The sequence below is a fragment of the Dromiciops gliroides genome, chromosome 3 (genome assembly GCF_019393635.1).
Source record: "Dromiciops gliroides isolate mDroGli1 chromosome 3, mDroGli1.pri, whole genome shotgun sequence".
Classification (NCBI taxonomy): Eukaryota; Metazoa; Chordata; class Mammalia; order Microbiotheria; family Microbiotheriidae; genus Dromiciops; species Dromiciops gliroides.
Window position 1 is genome coordinate 342203832 of NC_057863.1, and position 18395 is coordinate 342222226.

The 18395-nt window shown below is 39.5% G+C and overlaps 1 protein-coding gene across 1 annotated transcript in view; it reads right to left on the bottom strand.

Moving 5' to 3' along the window:
- The window catches only part of KY (kyphoscoliosis peptidase), a 97343-nt gene that overhangs the window by 52957 nt on the left and 25991 nt on the right, over positions 1-18395 (bottom strand). Inside the window, exons 4-7 of the mRNA XM_043996662.1 lie at positions 13394-13468; positions 10707-10769; positions 3202-3284; positions 1336-1444 (exon numbers count right to left, since the gene is read on the bottom strand). Of these exons, the coding sequence (XP_043852597.1) occupies positions 1336-1444; positions 3202-3284; positions 10707-10769; positions 13394-13468 (330 nt within the window). The remainder of the gene's footprint in view (positions 1-1335; positions 1445-3201; positions 3285-10706; positions 10770-13393; positions 13469-18395) is intronic.

The window sequence follows — 18395 nt, forward strand, 5'->3', positions numbered from 1 at the left end:
AGGCTCTAATCCATCACAAAAAAATATTGTGTTTTTTTAATAGGAAAATCATTCCAAACAACTGGCTTTAAAAATAGACTTTTATTGTCTGTAAGTAATAGGTTTCATAGAGGAATAACACAACCAGGGCCAGGACCCAGAGATGAGCTTTAGAGGGTTAACTCATACTAGGCATGGAGGAGTCATGTATTTAAACCACTCATCTAGTACTGGTGTGCTAATATTGTTGTGGTTCTTGTTAAGTAGGACTCTTCATGAGCCCATTTAGGGTTTTCTTGGTAAAGATACTGGAGTGGTTTGCCATTTCCTTCTCCAGCTCATTTTACAGATGAAGAAACTATGGCAAATAGTGTTAAATGATTTGTCCAGGATCACACAGTCAATAAGTGTCTGAGGCCAGATTTGAACTCATGAAGATGAGTCTTTTTGACTTCAGGCCTGGCACTCTATTCACTGCGCCACCTAGCTGTCCTGTGCCAATGTTAGATTGGCTCAACTTTTGTGAGATTCATAGTGAGGTATATGAGAAATCAAGGAAGTGCTCTGAGAATCTTGCAGTGGTTTGCCTGAGGCCTTCTACATTTTCCTTTACATCTTCTTTGGTGTGTTGTGTTTGGTCTTGGCTGCTGTACTTCAGGGAAAAGAAGTCTTTGAAAAGACTTATGTTATTGGCTTCTGTTCCCTGGGTGTCTGGGTAGGGTCCATGGTTGGGCCCTGTGATGCTCTGGAGATGGAACAGGGTTCATGTAAGACAGGGTCTGAGTGGTAATGATATGACTTGCAGCTTTAGCCTAAGAATCATATATAAGATGTTCCATGATTTCTAAATTCCTCATCATTGGGGGAGATTGCCCAGTAGTGGACATTGCCCAAGGGGTGGGCACCCCTTGGTGATGAGGTCTACTTTTAATTTCTTCCATATAAACCTTTTACTAAAGATACCAATAAGGAACAAAGTGGATCAATTTGAGATTTAGCTCCTTTAATTTAATCTGGCTCTTTTGTAGAGGAGGTAATAAGGTATGGATTCTACAGGGGATTGGAGACAGCAAAGTGGCTCAGTAGGTGAGAGAGCTGGACTTGGAGTTAAGAAGACCAGCAATCAAATATCTCTTCAAAAGCTAGTTCTGTAGCTTTGGGCAAGTTACTTGACCATTTAAACTCTCGGTTTCCTCATCTACAAAATGGGTCACAAGGTTATGAGGATCAAAAGAAATCACATGTATAGTGCTTTGCAAACCTTAAAGTACTTTATAATGTTAGTTACCATTATCATTATACTATTATTATTACTATCAGCCTAGAGCTAATTAATGTCTATATTGTGTGACCTACCTATGTGGTGGCAAATCCATACCCAAATGGCTCTGACTTTCTCCAGGTCCGTATGAGCCTCCTGAAGCAAGTCTTTCACCAGTTCTTCCAACCCAGACCTTACCTTCACCTGTTTGAAAAGGAACATGATGTGTCAGAAACAGGACAATTGTGGAATAGGATGAACTATCATTTCTCCAACTTGTCTAGCTTGAGAACAAGCAGGTGCTGACTGAGGTGTGGAAGAGGGAGGCGGTCAAGGCAAGAACTGAGCCAGACAGCACTTAACTGACCATAAGCCCCTCTGGTGCAACTGCTCCTTTTACCCCCAGTTCATGGTCTCTCTTTTCTTTTGCTCATCATTCTTCTAGCAGCTACAAGAGTTTTTGAGATATAAGAATAAATACTACACCTCTTATTCTCTCTTTCCCAATCTCCTATCAGCTTTTTGACTGAAACTAAGTTGTTTTTAGGGGTGCTGTGTAATATTGTTAGCGATGGGTCAGAGATGGCCAGGAGGTTCCAGGAACAGATGAATAGTTCAATAGGATAAATCTAATAGATAACACAGGTCCTAGACAGACAAAGGGTCAGGTCCTAGGAGGTCAGCTAAGAATGGATGGAGCATGGGGCAGCTAGGTGATGCAGTGGATAAAACACTGGCCCTGGATTCAGGAGGACCTGAATTCAAGTCCGGCATCAAACATTTGACACTTACTAACTGTGTGACCCTGGGCAAGGCACTCAACCTTCAGTGTTCCGCAAAACAAAACAAAACAATGGTACCACTGGGTCAATGGGTATGAACAGTCCCATAGCATAGTTCCAAATTGATCTCCAGAATGGTTGGATCAGTTCACAGCTCGACCAATAATGCATTAGTGTTCCAATTTTTCCACAGCTTCTCCAACATTTATTATTTTCCTTTTTTGTCATATTAGCCAATCTGATAGGTGTGAGGTAGTACCTCAGAGCTGTTTTAATTTGCATCTCTCTGATCAATAGTGATTTAGAGCATTTTTCATATGGCAATATGAAATATTTTCATGTGGCTTTGACTTCATCAGAAAACTGCCTATTGACCATTTCTCATTTGGGGAATGACTTGGATTCTTATAAATTATAAATTTATAAATTCTTATAAATTCCTGATATATTTTAGAAATGAGGCCTTTATCAGATATGCTGGCTGTAAAAATGGTTTCCCAGTTTTCTGCCTCCCTTCTAATTTTGGCTGCATTGCTTCTGTTTGTACAACCCCTTTTTAATTTAATGTAATCAAAGTCTTCCATCTTGCATTTCATAATATTCTCTATCTCTTGTTTGGATATAAATTGTTTTCCTCTCCATAGATCTGAGAAGTAAACTATTCCTTCCTTTTCTAATTTATCTATGGTATCACCCTTTATGTCTAAATCTTGAACCCATTTTGACCTTATTTTTGTAGATGGTATAAGATGTTGGTCTATTCCTAGTTTCTGCTATCTTCCAATTTTCCCAGCAGTTTTTGTCAAATACTGAGTTCCTATCCCAGAAGCAGGATTCTTTGGGTTTATCAAACTACTGTTTCCTATATTACTGATTACTGTAGTCATTTATAACTGTGTCTCCTGTTCCTAACCTATTCCATTGATCCATCACTTTATTTCTTAGCCAGTACCACATTGCCTCTGGCAGCAGTAGGAGTTCCCCATAGTCTATATGTTCATGTGGATGCTGACCACCTTTAAAGGAGTTTGTATGAGCTTGGTAAGTTTTCAATATTTTGGAGGGACTTTGTAAAGCTGGACTTTGATTTGACTGTCCCACAGTACTCTAACCCATACCCTGAATGGGTCCTCCTATCCAAGGATCAGAGGCAAGCACAGTCCATGTCGGATTTCTTACCCTGGAGGCATATGCATCCAATTTTTCAAACTGCCTTACGTCCAATGGCATGGATTTCAGACTAGACCGATCCCATGGGTAAGCTGGAAAACAAACCAGGAGAACTTTCTCAGTTGTGAAGATAACTCTCAATAGTGCTGTTCATTCTAGGAATAGTTATGTCTAGGGAGCTGAGGCCAGACAAATGGAGAAATAGGGGAATTCAACCTAAAGTGGGCTCCTGGCAAGGACTAGTTAAGACAATTTTAAACTTGTGTACACATATATACATATATATAGATACTGGAGTGGTTTGCCATATTCTTCTCCAGATCATTTTTACAGTTGAGGAAACTGAGGCAAATAGGGTTAAGTGCCTTGCCAAAGGTCACACAGCTAGCAAGTGTCTGAGGCTGGATTTGAAGTCATAAAGACTTCATAAAGACACATAAAGTGGCACTCTATCCATTGCACCATCTAGCTGTATACATGCAATATATGTGTAGGTAGATGTGAGATATGCATATATATACACACACACACATCTATATGCCTTAGGATAACATAATAAAGATAAAAGTAAAGTTCCACATTTGGGTTAAAAAAAAAATCTATGTCACAAATATAGGATAGAGTTAGTGTGTCTAGACTGTACTTCCTGTGAAAAAGATGGGAAATAGTAGTGGGAGATGGTGGCCTACAAATCCAATATGAGTCAGCAGTATAGCATGGCAGCCAAATAAAGCTACTGTTATTCTAGTTTGCATTAAGAGAGTCATTATGTTCTGAAAAAGGCATATAATAACCTCTCCTTTATTCCACTCTGGGGAAGCTGGGTGGGGCCTGGAGTCGAGAAGAAGTGAGTTCAAATGTGACCTCAGACACTCACTATTTGTCTGACCCTGGAGAAGTCACTAAACCCTGTTTGACTTAATTTCTTCATCTGTCAAATGAGCTAGAGAAGAAAATGGCAAACCACCCCAGTATTTCTGCCAAGAAAACCCCAACCTAACTCAGTTCATGAAGAGTCAGACATGACTGAAAATGACTGAACAACAATGACATGAATTAGCTTATCAGAACAATTCCAAACTGATAGCTTTCCTGGAGAAGCTCTAAGATAGTGAGATACAAAAGAAGTTTCCTTAATGGAGGAGAAAGAAAAAGGTCCAGGGCTTTGGGAGTAAGATTGGCATGGGAGTAGCACTGGGTGGGTGAGGAACCCACTGTGTAATGTGTCTGGAGGGAGGCAGTGTAAAAGATGATCTGAGGTGGTGCAGTGGATAGAGCACTGGCCCTGGAGGCAGGAAGAACTGAGTTCAAATCTGGCCTCAGACACTTGACATGTACTAGCTGTGTGACCCCAATTACTTCACAAAAAAAAAGATGATCTGAGCTTTGGTATGGGGTATGTAGTAGGATACAGGACAAAATATCCTTATTTCATAGTTGTATCCAGAATTACCTTTGTCCCTATTAAAACTTTTACCCTGTGTTTCCCATGGCAGGTGCTCAATTAATGTTCACTGGATGGATGGAGGGAGGGGAGGAGGGAGGAAGGGAGGGAACTATTTAAATAGGAGTAGAGTGAATTGACTTGGAACTCTTAATGATGTAAGAAAAGGTCAGAAAGTAGACACTCCAAGGAGGTTATAAGTCAAAAGAATCCTAGATAATTGACTAATTAAGTAACGGACCCTTGAATAATTGAGATTTGACTACCCATACAATTTTGTTACCTAGCTTGCAAAATGAGGACAATAAGTTGAAGAATATTATCAATGTGAGCTCAAGCTTTGAAAAAGTCTCTCCTCTTTGATGGTAAGCTTCAGAAGGGCAGGGGACACCTTTAAGATCACCTCCCTGGGGCTACGGTGCTTAGGAGATGATTACTATATGAACTGAATTGTTCTATCAAAAATATTCTCTATTGTTGCAAGCTGAACTTATGAAAAATAATTTTGTGTTTAAGAAGAACCTGAGCATTTTAATTTATCACTACCAAGCATTTTAGGATGGCCATTGACAGAGAGCCCTGACCCCAGAAGTGCTTTGTCCTTATGTTTCAGAGAAAAGGCCTCTTTGACAATGCCCTTTAATGCTATGATCAGCACAAAGTGGCCAGGAGAACAGATCTGCCAGCCAAGCCAGGAGGACAGGAAGGGGGGCATGGGAGAAAACAAAGAATATTAGATTTTGTACTTTTTTGCTTAAACCATAAACACCAGCAAATACCCTAGGAACTGTCATTGACCAAAGACCTTTGGTAATCTCTGATGAGCTCAGAGGACAACAGTGGGAAAGGAAGGTGGTCACTGGCAGCAAGGTCGGAAAACTCCACTTCTGGGAATGCCATTGTCAAAGGGTTCTAACACTTCTGAAGGGCTAAGTCCTGGGAATGGAAGCATGGGACTTTCATCTGATCCCCAGACCAGGGCTGCCTGGTTCACATGCCTTTTGGCTCGTACCTCACACACTTCCCATTTCATGAGTCACTACTCCCAGATACAGAGTCCCAAACAATACCCTTGAGAAATCTTTCTATTCTACTGAGGCAGAGGGATCTAGTGAAGGAAAAATCTGGCTGAGATTCAAGAAAACAGGCTGTTTTCTTGCCTTTATCGAGTGATAAAGCAACTGTGACCTTGGGAGATAAAAGATAAAAGATAAGATACTTGAGATAAAAGGAGGCAATGGTTGTTTATTATTATTATTATTATGGGGCAATGAGGGTTAAGTGACTTGTCCAGGGTCACACAGCTAGTGTCAAGTGTCTGTGGCCAAATTTGAACTCGGGTCTTCCTGAATCCAGGGCCAGTGCTTTATCCACTGTGCCACCTAGCTGCCCCCCCTTATGGTAGTTATTATTTTCCTTTTATACCCTTCTGCTACTCTCATGCTCCAGAGTCTTCTGGAAGAGTAGATGGTGAGAGAAGGAAGCAGTGAGCTGGCTAATAGCTCTCTTCCTTTCTATCCCCAACATTAACTACACAGCCACAAAAGAGATTGGAATTGTTGAGGTCAGTGACTGTTGCTCCAAAAGCATCCAAAAATTGAGCCAAGTGCTTCAGGGTGGGGATGGGGGTGATCACTAAGCCCTTAATACATGGGCAGATGGGTAATTAGATGGTTGCAGAAAGATGTGGGCAAACTCTCTTCTTCCTTACATCGTCTATTCATCCATAGTAAGCAAGGGATTTCACTTTTTTAGATCTTAGTCCATCCATCTACAAAACGGAGAATAGTAGATGGTCATATTTCATTGAGAGATGGAGAGAATCTAATTAGTGTTTGTGAAGAGATCTGAAGTCCCTGGATAGCAGGTTGCATAGGAGAACAAAGAACTTTTTTTCGAGATTTATTATTTCTTTTGGAGGGTTGGATATGGGAGGGTTGAGGAAGGGGGGCAGGAGATTGAAGGATTATTCCATTCATCTCCCTGTTTCCAGGTAGGTCCGCCCCTACCCTATTCCAGACAGATCAGTCAGCAAGTATTTATGGAGTGTCTATAGACTGAATGATGGAATCAATCATAGAATGAATCAGAGATTCTCTGGGCCACCCCCCTCATTTTAACAGAAATTGGGCAGTTGAATTTCAGAGTAGTGAAGTGATTTACCCATAGTCCCACAGATGCTGGCTGAGCATGAACTAGAATCCAAGTCCCTTGCATGACTATAACAAGTACTCAGTATTTTCTGAGTGAATTAATGAGGGTGAGGGTAAGGGCAACATTGTTTCTGCACACTGTAGAGTCTGAATGTGTCTGTGCATCTTCGGCATAATTGATAAATCATCCTTGGAATCACTGTGATTATATCAGAAAGGAAGCATGGCAGTGGGGGAAGGGGCAATGTGGGTTAAGTGACTTGCCCAGGGTCACACAGGTCAGTGCTTTATCCACTGAGTCACCCAGCTGTCCCACCTATACTTTTATTTATTTATTTTTAGTTTATTATTATTATTATTATTTTTTGCGAGGCAATTGGGGTTAAATGACTTGCCCAGGGTCACACATCTAGTAAGTGTTAAGTGTCTGATCCCGGATTTGAACTCAGGTCCTCCTGACTCCAGGGCCAGTGCTCTATCCGCTGTGCCACCTAGCTGCCCCCCACCTATACTTTTAATAAAGAGATAAAGTACTCCTCTCTCTGGTGGTAATGGACAGTGGTGAGATTATTGCCCCATTTTTAATGGAACTACCCCAAATCCAGACCATCCAGTTGCCTTTGCTCATGGCTTAGCATCCAGTTATCTTAGTCACGATGTGGCAGGTGATAGGCATGGTGTATAGAGGGACCTTAGAGTCAGCAAGACTTGGCTTCGAGTACCACCTCTGACTCTCAGGGCAAGTGCTTAAGCTCATTGTATCCCAGAGAACTCCCTAAGGCAAGGGTTCTTAACCTGGCATCCAAAAATTTGTTTTTATTTAAGCTGGACAATAGAATTTCAATGTGATTAGTTTCCTATGTGTTTTATTTTATGCATTAAAAATATTATTCTGAGAAGGGGTCCCTAACTTTCTCCAAATTATCAAAGTTTCCATGACATAAAGGAAGGTTAAGAACCCCCATGTCCCATGTACCGTGTACTATGTACCATGTACTGTGTACTATGCATTGTGTACTATGTACCATGTACTATGTCCCTCTCTTCTTCCCTCATAGTACCATGTACCATGTACTGTGTACTATCTACTGTGTACCATGTACCATGTACTGTGTACCGTGTACCATGTAGTGTTTACCATGTACTTTGTACTACTGTGTACCATGTAGTGTTTACCATGTACTGTGTTCCATGTACTATGTACCATGTTCCATGTACTATGTACCATGTACTGTGTACTATGTACCATGTACCATGTTCTGTGTACTTAGTTCTAAAAATTAATTTCCTTAATATTGGAATAGTGCTCTCCCACATTATCCTTTTCCTCCTCCCTATCTGTTCTTCTCCCTCACCCCTTTGTCCCTCTCTTCTTCCCTCATAGTACCGTGTACCATGTACTATGTACCGTGTACCGTGTACTCTGTACTGTGTACTTTGTACCGTGTACCATGTACTTTGTACTATCTATCGTGTACATGTACCGTGTTCTGTGTACAATCTACCATGTACTGTGTACATGGTACACAGTACACGGTACACAGTACACGGTATGTGGTACATGGTACACAGTACATGGTACATAGTACACAGAACACGTTACACAGTACATGGTATACGGTACCATGCATCCTTCCCGTAAGTCCTTCTGATTCAGAAGAGCCACATGGTTGGCAACCTCATCCAGGCAGCAGGTACATGGTATATAATACATGGTACATAGTACACGGTACATGGTAGATAGTACATGGAACACGGTACCCTTGACCTTGGGTAACTCAACTAGTTTTGGTGAGCTTCAGTTTCCTCCTCTGTAAAATGGGAATGACCGCCTCCTGTATTATGAGGGAAGTACTATATACATCTCAAAATGCTACATTAATGTGAATTTATTTATTATTATCTATTATCCTCAATTAGACCATGGGCAATTCCTGCCCAAAAACCCGAAGAGCTGAAGTCATTGGAAACCCCAGGGAAATGAAAACTACTTGCTTACCTTCCCCTCCCCCCTCCCCTCTTTAGCAACTTTTTGTATCTATAGTCGACATCTATCAGATTTTCTCTGACAAGGGCTATTGCATTGACCTAAATGGATGGAAAGTGGATTTACACATTTAACAGGTTTCTGCTCAATATAGCTCTGAAAATGAGGGATTTTTTCCCCTTCCATTTGGAAGAAGGATGACATTTCTAAAATGAGGTTGAAAACACTGTTACTAGCTGCACTCTTTCTCCGTTCCATTTCATAATATCTGCATATTTTAAAACCCTATAATGATTTATGCCTCATTAAATCTCCCCTCTGTACAGATTATATAAGGCTCAGAGGCATAGCACCCCTACCCAAATATGTTGTGCATAAATACATTTAAAATATCTGTAGCATTAACCAAGTTGATCTGATTTCAAATCATAGAAAATGCATGGAATAAAGCTAACTATATTTAACACAGAAATAGAATATAGAAATAGAAATAGAATGCTAGCACTGGAAGGGCCTTAGAGAACCTCTAAGGGAGTTGAATTCTCTCACTTTACAGATGAGGAAACTGAGATCCATAGAAGGGATCCCAGTGGGATGGTGGGAGAGCCTAGGCATCAGCCCAGCCCTTCTGCTTCTCAGTCTGGTATTTTTTCCACAACTTGTTTTATTAACATAGTCAATATTTAAAATGTTTGAAACTATTTAATAATGCCTTTAAAATTTAATGTAATTTTGGGGCAGCTAGGTGGCGCAGAGCACCGGCCCTGGAGTCAGGAGGACCTGAGTTCAAATCCGGCCTCAGACTCTTAACACTTACTAGCTGTGTTACCTTGGGCAAGTCACTTAACCCCAATTGCTTCACCAAACAAACAAACAAACAAACAAATTTAATGTAATTTTTTCCATACCATTGAAATATGGGGTCAGAAATCAGGCATTTTTATGTGGCTAAGGTTTCAAATATATTTTCCACAATGGGACTCTACCTAGTTCAGGAACTTATTAACTCTTACTTAAGTTTGTCTTTCCCCCAAGCTATCCCATACATTGTTTGATTGCTGGATTAAGCTTCCTAATTCATAGATTTAGGCTGCTGTGGGCCAATTTGGGCCATTGTGTCACTTTGATGCTCAAAAGCCTTTAATGATCCTTTATCACTTTAGAAGTACTTGTACTTTAGTACAACTTCTTTAGCCTTGGCATTCAAGGCCCTCTACACACTCATTCAAACTGACCTTTTTACCTTTATCTTTATACTACACAATTAAACAGAACTGGCAGCTAGGTGATACAATGGATAGAGTGCTGAGCCTGAAGTCAGGAAGATTCTTTTTCCTGAGTTCAAATCTGGCCTCAGATACTTACTACAGGATTCTGTTTGCCTCAGTTTACTCATTTGTAAAATGAGCTGGAGAAGGAAATGGCAAATAACTCCAGTATCTTTGGCAAAAAAAAAAAAAAGCCCAAATGAAGAGTCATGAAGAGTCAGATAGGACTGAGAGGACAGAACAACAACAAAACAATTGCAATCATCTTGCTTTCCCACCTCTGGAGTGTTGCTTTTGTTTTTTCCTATGCCTTGACTGCCTCTTGAACTCCTAATTATCCTATAAAGCTCAGCTTTTATGCTTCCATAAAACTTTTCCTGATGTTTCAGTCAAATATGAAACTTCCATTATTGACATCACAGTACTTCATTAATTTACTTCATTCATTCACTAATTAGATTCTATTTGAACATGATTTATCACCCCTACTAGACTACATGCTTCTCAAAGAAAAGGACCATATCCTTTTTATTCTTTTTATTCTTGTATTCCCCCCCCCCCCATCTTAGAATACACTGTTTGGCATAAATAGTAGGCACTTACTAAATGTTTAGCAAATTGAGCATAATGAATGAATGCCGTAAAACTTGACCGATATTTACCATGGGCATCTTTCCCTCCTGGCTGCTGTGGTCTTGTGTTTCCATTCCGATCTCCTTGAAAACCTACAAAATTCTAAATGTTGGTGAGTCAAGTATAGATAGTTCTCAACTATCTCATTAGCATATATCCTTGCTTCTGGTTTCTCTTCACACTTTGCTCCATAGCCTTAGTATCTTCATTGGTTTGTCAAGAAAAAAACCAAACAGTTGAAATTGGTACCGGTCAGTTCCCTGCTTGTTCATTCCTCTTGGGTGGGGTGAGAGGACATGAATGGGGAAGAAAAGAGAAGGCTTTATCCAATGGGTAATTAGAAATTATTTGTGTTCAAAGGATTTGCTTTTGGCATTCGATATTATCAACTAGACTCCTGAACCTGGATGACCAGGGCAGTGCCCCATTAATCTCTTTATTTCAGATGAAGCTTAGTACATTATCTTGCTCTTAATGGGTACTTTATATGTTTTTGTTGGACTGGGTAGCTACTCTAAGAACTGGCCATCAACAAAAATACAAAGAAAGAGGACAGGGAATGGAAAGGAGCAAAGGGAATAGAGAAGGGAAAAGTAAAGTCAAGGAAATGATGAAGAAAATGTGAAAATCAAAAGACAATCTAATAATTCTTTTTTCAAAAAAAAAAAAGCCTTTAGGCTTTTGCACTAAGGGAAAGGTGTTCCTCACCTTACTGAAGGACTAAATAAGGCAAAAGATGTTTAAGGAGAAACTTAGATGCAAAAACTTTTGGCAGGGTTTTCACAATTATTGGAAGGGATGTTAAAGGAGTTTATAAAATCTTTTCTGCTAGGCTTTAAAAATAGGATAAACATAAATTTAACAGCAAAGCAGTTCTTTGGGAGAAAAAAAATCTTTTCAACAGTTTCTCTGATAAAGCTCTCATACCTAAGAAACTGATTCAAATATATAAGAATGACAGCCATCGCCCAATAGATAAAAGGTTAAAAATGATAAGAACAGGCAGAAATTATTTCTCAAAGAAATTATTCGAAGCTCCAAAATACTCCAGTTCAGTAATAGTTTGGAAAATGCAAATTAAAATAAATCTAATGTTCCATCTCATACCTATCAGGCTGGCAAAGATTACCAAAAAACAAAATGACAGTTGTTACAGATAGTATGGAAAGACAGTGCACTGTTGGTGGAGCTGTGAATTGATTCATCTATTCAGGAAAACAATTTAGAATTATTACCCACCCAACTCCCCAAATCACCAGTGATATCACTACTAGGCCTATGTCCCAAGAGATTAAAAAAAGAGGAAAAGACCCATATGTGCAAACATATTTATAAGAATTTTTGTTGTTGAAGCAAAGAAATGAAAACAAAAAGAATTTTCATCCACTGGAGAATTACTCTATCAAGAGTAATATCAATGGGTGGGGAAGGGGAAGGTAGGCAGGAGTGAATTTGGAACTGAAAATTTTAAAAATGAATGCTAAACATGTATAACCTATATCTGATTGCTTGCCACCTGAGAGAGGGGAGAGGAAAGGGAGGCAAGAAGGGAATAACATTTAGAACTCAAAACTTTAAATAAAAATTTTTATTATTTTAAAAAATGAATGCTAAAATAAAATAAAATATAAAGCTCTATTTTTAAAAAAATGATACCAGAACAGAGATGGTTTCAGAGGAATCTAGGAAGGCTCATAGGAAGTGAGTGAAGTAAGCAGAACCAGGGAAATAATCTATACAGTAACAACCGCTTTGTAAAGAATTATGATAGAAGCAACAACCAATCATGATTCCAGAGGACTGATGATGAAGTGATACTACCCACCGATCACCTCCTGACATAGAGGGGAATGGGTCTCAGATATGACACATGAATTGGAATTGGTTTGCTTGGCTATGCTTATTTTATTTAAGAATTGCAATTTTCCTCCTTTTTATTTATTTTTTTGTGGGGAGGGATAGGGAGGAGAGGGGTTTAAAAATGAATAAAAACAGCATTCATTCTTTAGGTGTGGTACTGATTGAAGGCAGAGGAATAGACTATTTGACTTTGTTAATACTGTTTTTTTCCTCTCTGGAAAGGAGATAAAAGTAGATTTGAAAACTAAATCTTGTTTTCAAGTCTATCCTGCAATTGTATTGATTCCCTTCTCAGTTTTGTTTAAGGGAAGGAGCTGTGTCAATCCAGGAAGCAGCTGAGGAGTTGAGCTCTTCCCCAACTGACACTTCCCTCTGAGATTGGAGTAATCTCCCTGAGCACCAAATACATCTGTACGGAAAGAATGCAGACAGGTGATGCAGCCAGATGAGACTCCCACTCACCAGTCTATGAAACAGCTTTTGGGATGTAATACATTCCTCCCACCCAAATGATATGAGTTTCCCACAAATATAAAGAAAATTAGAAGGCACAGGTATAGTGAATATGGCAAACAGTTCAGGCAACTAACTACCGAGAAGGAAGCATCAGCATTCTGGAGATCCCCAATGCAAGGATTTAGATGCAGTTGAGCTCAGGCTAAAGCTCTATAGATTTTTTTCTTTTGTCCAAAAAGAATATAGGACTGAGTGTAGCCTCCAGGAACCTGGAATGGGATCTCCTGGGTTCTAGGTCTATTCTTCTCCCTCCTGAATCTCCCTACCATTCTTGAACACACCAGACAGATACAGTCAGTGCCCATGAGGAGTTCAGTAACAGATGCAAAGGGATACTTACGTTTGTCAAAGGAGAATTTCTTAAGTAGCTGTGGTGTTTTGTTTCGAGGGTGTATCTCCACAGTTAGATGAGTGCCTGGAAAGGGAGAGATGTTGAGACTGTAAGCAACTAGAGGACAGGGTCTAATATAAAGTATCAATGAAGAAGCATTTATTGTGTCAACTTTGTGCCTGGCACTGTACTAGGCACTGTGGGACTACATTCTATCAGAAAGGAATAACATTTTATACATGTATACCATGTATACCATGTTAACAAACATTTAATAATATCCTCAATACACTGTACTGTGCATTGAGAGTAGCACACTAATGTGCTAGGCAGTAAGACAGCTAGAAATTAGAGATCACTGATCATTATATTCCATGTGAATCCTGTTCTCTTCAAGACCTTTTGGGAAGCTACAGCATGGTAGAAAGAATGTTGTACTTGACAGATCTGGGTTCAAACCCCAGTTTTATTTATCATCTACTATCTGTGTGATTTTGGTGAAGTTACTTCACAATTTTCTAGAACGTAGCTTCCTTTCCTATCTCTGAAGTACATTCTAGCTCCAGATCTCTGATCCTAGGACATGCTGCTCCTGCTCAAACATTGTGTCCTCAATGGTGTCAAACTTCTATTCTTTGAGGTGGATTTGATTTGTGAAAAAGATAGCCAAAAATAATTTTGGGATAAATATGGTAAATCAGAGGAGAGACTCAACTGCTGTTCTAAGAAATATCACTTTGCTTATGTAAAAACAAGGTAATTAATGATATTGGTGTGTGTGTGTGTGTGTGTGTGTGTGTGTGTGTGTCTGTGTATGCATACAAGTAGGTAGGGGGCAGTGGATAGAATGCCTGGCTTAGAGTCAGGAAAACTCATCTTCCTAAGTTCAAATCTGGCTTCAGACACTTACTAGATGTGTGACCCTGGACAAGTCACTTAACCATGTTTGCCTCAGTTTCTCATCTGTAAAATGAGCTAGAGAAGGAAATGGTGAATCGCATCTTTGCCAACAAAACCCCAAAATGGGGTCACAAAGAGTTGGACATGACTGAACAACCACAAAACATCTTGTGTGTGTATATATACATATATATGCTATATATGTGTGTATGTATTTTATTATTTTAAAAAATGAATGCTAAAAATAAAATAAAATATAAAGCTCTATTTTTAAAAAATGATACAAGAACAGAGATGGTTTCAGAAAAATCTGGGAAGGCTCATAGGAAGTGAGTGAAGTGAGCAGAACCAGGGAAATAATCTATACAGTAACAACTGCATTGTAAAGAATTCTAATAGAAGCAACAAGATAGAGGCAACGAGGATTTTTTCTTTTCTTTTTTTTTTTCATTCTTTTTATTCTGCAGGGCAATTGGGGTTAAGTGACTTGCCCAAGGTCACACAACTAGTAAGTGTCAAGTGTCTGAGGCCAGATTTGAACTCAGGTCCTCCTGAATCCATCTAGCTGCTCCAGCAACAAGGATATTTAAAAAAAGATATTGTGCTTGTTTTTCACACACACACACACACACACACACACACACACACACACACACACACACACACACACACACACACACACACACACACTGGTATAGGGAATTCCCAGTGAAGAATCTCCTATTATCAATACAAATCAGTAAATGCTCTGAGAAACCACTGACTCTGAGGCCAAATTGCTATCCATTATGCTATTCTGATTCTAGCTGGTGTAGACATATATATATATATATATATATATAGTCAGATTCTTACTCTAAGGAATCATTATTGCCTCTCTCTAAGGCCATACTTGGAACAATATCATTAGAATTAGGTTGCATAGTAAGGAACAGTTTCTCTTCTGTGCCTTTCCTATGAATCCTTACCAAATCACAAAGATAACAGACTCTTAGAGCCTGGAAGGTATCTCATAAGCCAGATAGGACTTGAACACTGGCAGAGGATTGTTCTGATCCTTGCTTGCTCTCCACTGCCTTTTCCACTTTGCTTAGGAGCTTTGAGGTTGGTTCTCAACCCTCAACAAAATGAACCAGCAAGTGGGTAGTGCCAATAAGTTTAGTATCCCTGGTTCTGGTCCCAAGAGGATTTCCCCCAAACTAACCCTATGTGGAAGTCCTAATCACTCCAACCTTATCTCTCTATAGTACGGAAGTGATAATAGGGATGGATGACTTACCATCTATATTGCATTGCAATACACTCAGGACTTGCTATGTACACTGAGGATGCTGCCATGATCGTCTTATGGTTCTGCAGAGTCTCCTCCTCCTCAGCCTCTTGTCTTGTTACCCTTTAGAGCTCAGGTTTCCAATTCCATCTCAGAATCTGAGCTTCCCAGAGGAATGATAACCTATATTATTCTTAGCTTTGCTAAAACTGTAACATATTCTGACATTAATCTTTACTTTATGGGTTTTATTTTTTCAAAGCTATCTCTAAAGTTTATTCCTTCCTAGGTAATGTGCCTATACTTCAGGTAAATGGCTACCAAGTGGTGATGGGTGGCACAGTCTGTGGTCAGTCAGTCAATAAGCACTTATCAAATACTTACCACGTGCTAAGCACTGGGGTTACAAAAAAGATGTAAAAAAAACCAAGGTCCTCTCTTCAAGGAGCTCTCATTTTAATAGGGGAGACAATATACAAACAGCTATGTACATACAGGATGTATAGAGTATGAGAGGACAGAATGAGGCTCAGGACTTTGCACAGCTCTGCCTCACTGATTTCTAATTCATACACAAGTCAAGATGTCATCTTCTTGATGTTATTGCTCCTCTTTGAGAACCAAGGATGAACTGGGTGGGTAGGGGGTGAGGAGGAGGAAGGAGCTGGAAAAAAGGATTCTTGCAGAAGTTTGGGATTTGAACTCAGCCTTGAAGGAAGCTAGGGAGGCCAGGAGATGAAAGCAAGGAGGCATGAAGACAGCCAGTGAAAATACATGTACTTGGAGGCAGCTAGGTGGCACAGTGGATAGAGCACTGGCCCTGAATTCAAATCCAGTCTCGGACACTTGACCCTTACTAGATGTGTGACCCTGGGCAAGTCACTTAACCCCCATTGCCCTGCAAAAAACCAAAAAAATACAACAGCAACAACAACAAAAAAAAAACAACGAAAAAAGAAAATACATGTACTCAGGGGATGAAGTATTGTGTGTGAGGAATAGCAAGAGGACCAGCATCTCTGGATCAGAGTTCATGGAGGAGGGAAAAGTGTAACAATACTGGAAAGGCAGGAAGGGGCCAGGTTGTGAAGGGCTTTAAAAGCTAAGCAGATATGACATGGGATATAGTCATTACAGGTTCTGAACAGAAAGACTTTCCCGGGGTCTGACTCTCTAAAAGAACTTAGCATATTTTTCCATTCAATTATAGAATTCAATTAAAATGGGACTCTTCTTTAAATTTGAACATTGTGATTACTACTCTAATGACCATATTAAAAATATTCTATTTAGAACAAGATTTAAGGAACTCAGCAAGAAACAGAAACACTGAAGTGTAATCAGATACCTTTCTCACTAACCCTTAACAATGAATGATTGTGGTGAAATTTTGCCACTGCCATTCCCCAGGCGTGAGGAGATTTAACTCATATGGGGTCTCTCTTTGCTTGTCTGTGGCTTTCTGGCAATTCAGAGGGAGCCCCCACAGTTAGTTCCACTGGATGTTATTCCTGGAGTCTTTCTCATTTTGTAGGTTTAATTATTCTAGGGGAAGAAGCTTTTAAAATTAGATCCTACAAATATTTATTAATCACCTCTTCTTTGCAGAACACCGTGCTAAGTGCTATGAGAGATATAAAATTGAAATAAGACATAGTCCCTGAACTTAGGAAACCAAGACACAAACACTGAGATCTAGAATATACAATAATCCAATTATAATTATTTTAGAGGAAGACAGAACAAAGTACCATGGGTGATACAAGAGAGTGAGGATGTTACCACTAGGGAGAATCAAGGAAGGCTTTATGGGGGAGTGGCCATTTGTTCTGGGCTTTAAGTGATGGGTAGGAACTTAATAGGGGAAGGAGAAGCATTATAGGCACTGGGGGCAGTGTGAACAAAGATGGGGAAGTGATAATAATAGCACTTGCCTCTCAGGGTTGTTGTGAGAATCAAATAAGACCATTGTAAAGTGTTTAGTACAGTGTCTGGCACATAGTAAGTACTATATAAATGTTTTCTATTGGTGTTATTTTTAATGTCATGTTAAAAGGAATTGAGTAGAGGCATATGCCCACTGTGCAGCAGCCTGTCTCCTTTCCTTGAACTTCCTGTACACCTAGCTGATCCTTTGGTTCTCAGTTGTTTACTCTTGTCCTGACTTGTGACTTCTTCCTGAATCATGCCCTGAATTGTAACATTTGTCCATCTCCAAGGTGTAAGTGTTTGTGCTGAAAATTTTGACAATTGACCTGGGGGGTAGGCAGTGTGAGCCAATTCCAGAACATCCTCGAACTCAGGTTTCACTGACTCCCAAACCTTTTAGTTATGTAGGTAGCAATACATTAATAGCAGCATCCCTGTCAAAGAGGACAACAAGGTTTCCATATTATGACTAATGTCTGGATGATGGTTAGTTATCTGGCTGCTTAATATTGACATCAGTCATATTCACTGGCTATATGTGTTCAGTAAGTAAGCAGTTCTGTGTTTAACCAGCTGATGATGTAATCAGATGTTTGGTTAATGTTAACATTTTTCAACTAGGGTTGGGAACAGATCTTTCTGTTTTGGTTTGACATAAGCAAGCACTGTTTGATGGCTTAAGTACATTCTTATACAACAAATACAGGTGTCAGTATGTGAAGATATTGATTAAACTTAGGTTCCTGTTTATAAAATTAAGGGGTTCAAATTCAAACATACATATTAAAAACACATTATCATTCCCTCACTAGCATTAATGATTTTAATGAGAACAAAACACCTCATTTAAAACAAACAAGTAATTAGAAGTTTTAGCAGGCCCTAATTAATCAAGCTGCAAATTGTGCTTCC